Source organism: Myotis yumanensis, unplaced genomic scaffold, assembly GCF_028538775.1.
Source record: "Myotis yumanensis isolate MYYU_CA2020_CCGP unplaced genomic scaffold, mMyoYum1.0.hap1 SCAF_10, whole genome shotgun sequence".
Taxonomy (NCBI): domain Eukaryota; kingdom Metazoa; phylum Chordata; class Mammalia; order Chiroptera; family Vespertilionidae; genus Myotis; species Myotis yumanensis.
Genome location: NW_027223761.1, coordinates 41385974 through 41388180, shown reverse-complemented (window position 1 = coordinate 41388180; position 2207 = coordinate 41385974). Strand labels below are relative to the sequence as shown.

At 38.2% G+C, this 2207-nt stretch overlaps 1 protein-coding gene across 1 annotated transcript; it reads left to right on the top strand.

The window, feature by feature from the left end:
• Nucleotides 1–266: 266 nt before the first annotated feature.
• On the top strand, nt 267–1208 carry LOC139018146 (olfactory receptor 51G2-like). The gene has a single exon (XM_070426789.1). The coding sequence runs from the start codon at nt 267–269 to the stop codon at nt 1206–1208; it is 942 nt and encodes a 313-aa protein (XP_070282890.1).
• Nucleotides 1209–2207: the final 999 nt, after the last annotated feature.

The following is a 2207-nucleotide window of genomic DNA, read 5'->3' as shown; positions in this document are numbered from 1 at the left end:
GAATGTTTTATATATTTCTCTATATTTACACACTGCACAATTTCCTTTTATAAAATATGTCCTCAATGAATGCTCAATGAACAAATAATTAATCCATTGGTAAAATAATAAATGCAGATAGTAATTTACATATAATGAGCAGAAGAGTAATTGAAACAGTAAACAGAGCAGCATGCATTGAGCTTCTTTTTATAATATTGACTTTTACTCTAATTGTTCTATGTTTTTGTCTCTCCACCTAGACTGAAGGTGCCTCCATCCGCACAATGTCTGTCTTCAATAGCTCTACGCTGTACCCTCGTTTCCTTCTAACAGGCTTCTCAGGCCTTGAAAGCAGCTATGGCTTGATATCTCTTCCCATCTTCTTTGTTTACGTCACCTCAGTTGCAGGGAACATTACTATCCTATTTATCATCAGAACTGAGCCTTCCCTCCACCAACCAATGTACTTCTTTCTGTCAATGTTGGCACTTACTGACCTGGGCCTATCCACTACAACCTTGCCTACCATGTTCAGTGTCTTCTGGTTCCATGCCCGGGAGATTTCCTTCAATGCTTGTCTGGTCCAGATGTATTTCATTCATGTTTTCTCAATTATTGAGTCAGCTGTGCTGTTAGCCATGGCGTTTGACCGCGTTGTAGCCATCCGAGTGCCCCTGCGCTACTCAGCCATTCTAACCAATGGTGTAATCATTGGAATTGGGTCGGCAATTGCTGGAAGGGCCTTGGCTCTGGTATTTCCAGCTTCCTTCCTCCTAAAGAAGCTTCAATATCGTCATGTCAATATTCTCTCTTACCCCTTCTGCCTGCACCAGGACCTCATAAAGACAACTGTATCCAGCCGTCGAGTCAGCAGCATCTATGGCCTCATGGTGGTCATCTTCTCCATGGGACTGGATTCAGTGCTCCTCATCCTCTCCTATATTCTCATCCTTGGCACAGTGTTGAGTATAGCCTCCAAAACAGAGAGGGTGAAAGCCCTCAATACCTGCATCTCCCACATCTGTGCTGTACTCACCTTCTATACACCAATGATTGGGCTATCTATGATCCGTCGCTACGGGCAGAATGCTTCCCCAATTGTCCATGTGCTCATGGCCAATGTCTACTTGCTGGTTCCACCCCTCATGAACCCAATTGTCTACAGTGTCAAAACCAAGCAGATTCGTGACAGAATCCTCAAGAAATTCAAACAACAGAAAGTTTAGGTAAAAGAGACTCTAAGACACAACTTTCTTCCCTATCCTTTTTATATTTATGAGAGTACTTCATATTAATATAGAATTTTGAATTTAAATATTAATGAAAATGCTTTGCCTTTAAGAAACTAGACACAAACTTCAATAATAGTAAATCCTATCTTTTCAGTATGGAGAATAAAGGCATGTTTTGTTTTGTTTTGTTTTGTTTTATATTCATGTTGACATACTAAAGAATATGGTCACCAAACCCAGGTTAGGCCATTCTTAGAAGAACTCTGACTTTCCTTTTAATAATCAGCAATAAATATTTGTGAAACTGAGGCATCAAATCAGCAATTTAGTGAAGTTATTCATTATACTTTATAAAGTTCCTGAATTTCTAAACAAAATTTAGATTTCAAGATGACTCTAGTTCTAATATAGACTGTAGTCAAGAGCAACAATATTTCCTCAAAAAACTGACATTAATATGAATGTATTTTTAATGCATTTTTTGATCTTCTGTTTAGCACAGAAAAAATGTTTCCAGGAGGAAAAACTTCTATCAAGAGAAAATGACAAATGAATGAAGTTCATACTTTGAGAAGCATGAAAGGAAGGCAACTTGGCCCAAATAATTAAACTGATTTGGGTGGCTTTCAAATGATCCAGGAACTGTGATGTTTCTGTGTTGAGGAATTTATAGAGGCCTTTAGTTAGATACTTCTGAGACCCAGATTTCATCCATTTTGATTTGTTTTCAATCTGTCAGTTATTGAGAGAGAGAGAGAGAGATGTCCAAGTCTCCAAATATCATAATAAATTTATCTATTCCTCCTGGTTATGCTATCAGCATTACCCCAGGTATTTTGATGTTCTGTTGTTAGGTGTGTAGATGTTTTTGTTTTTTGTTTTTTAATATATTTTATTGATATTTTACAGAGAGGAAGGGAGAGAGACAGAGAGTTAGAAACATCGATGAGAGAGAAACATCGATCAGCTGCCTCCTGCACATCTCCCACCGGG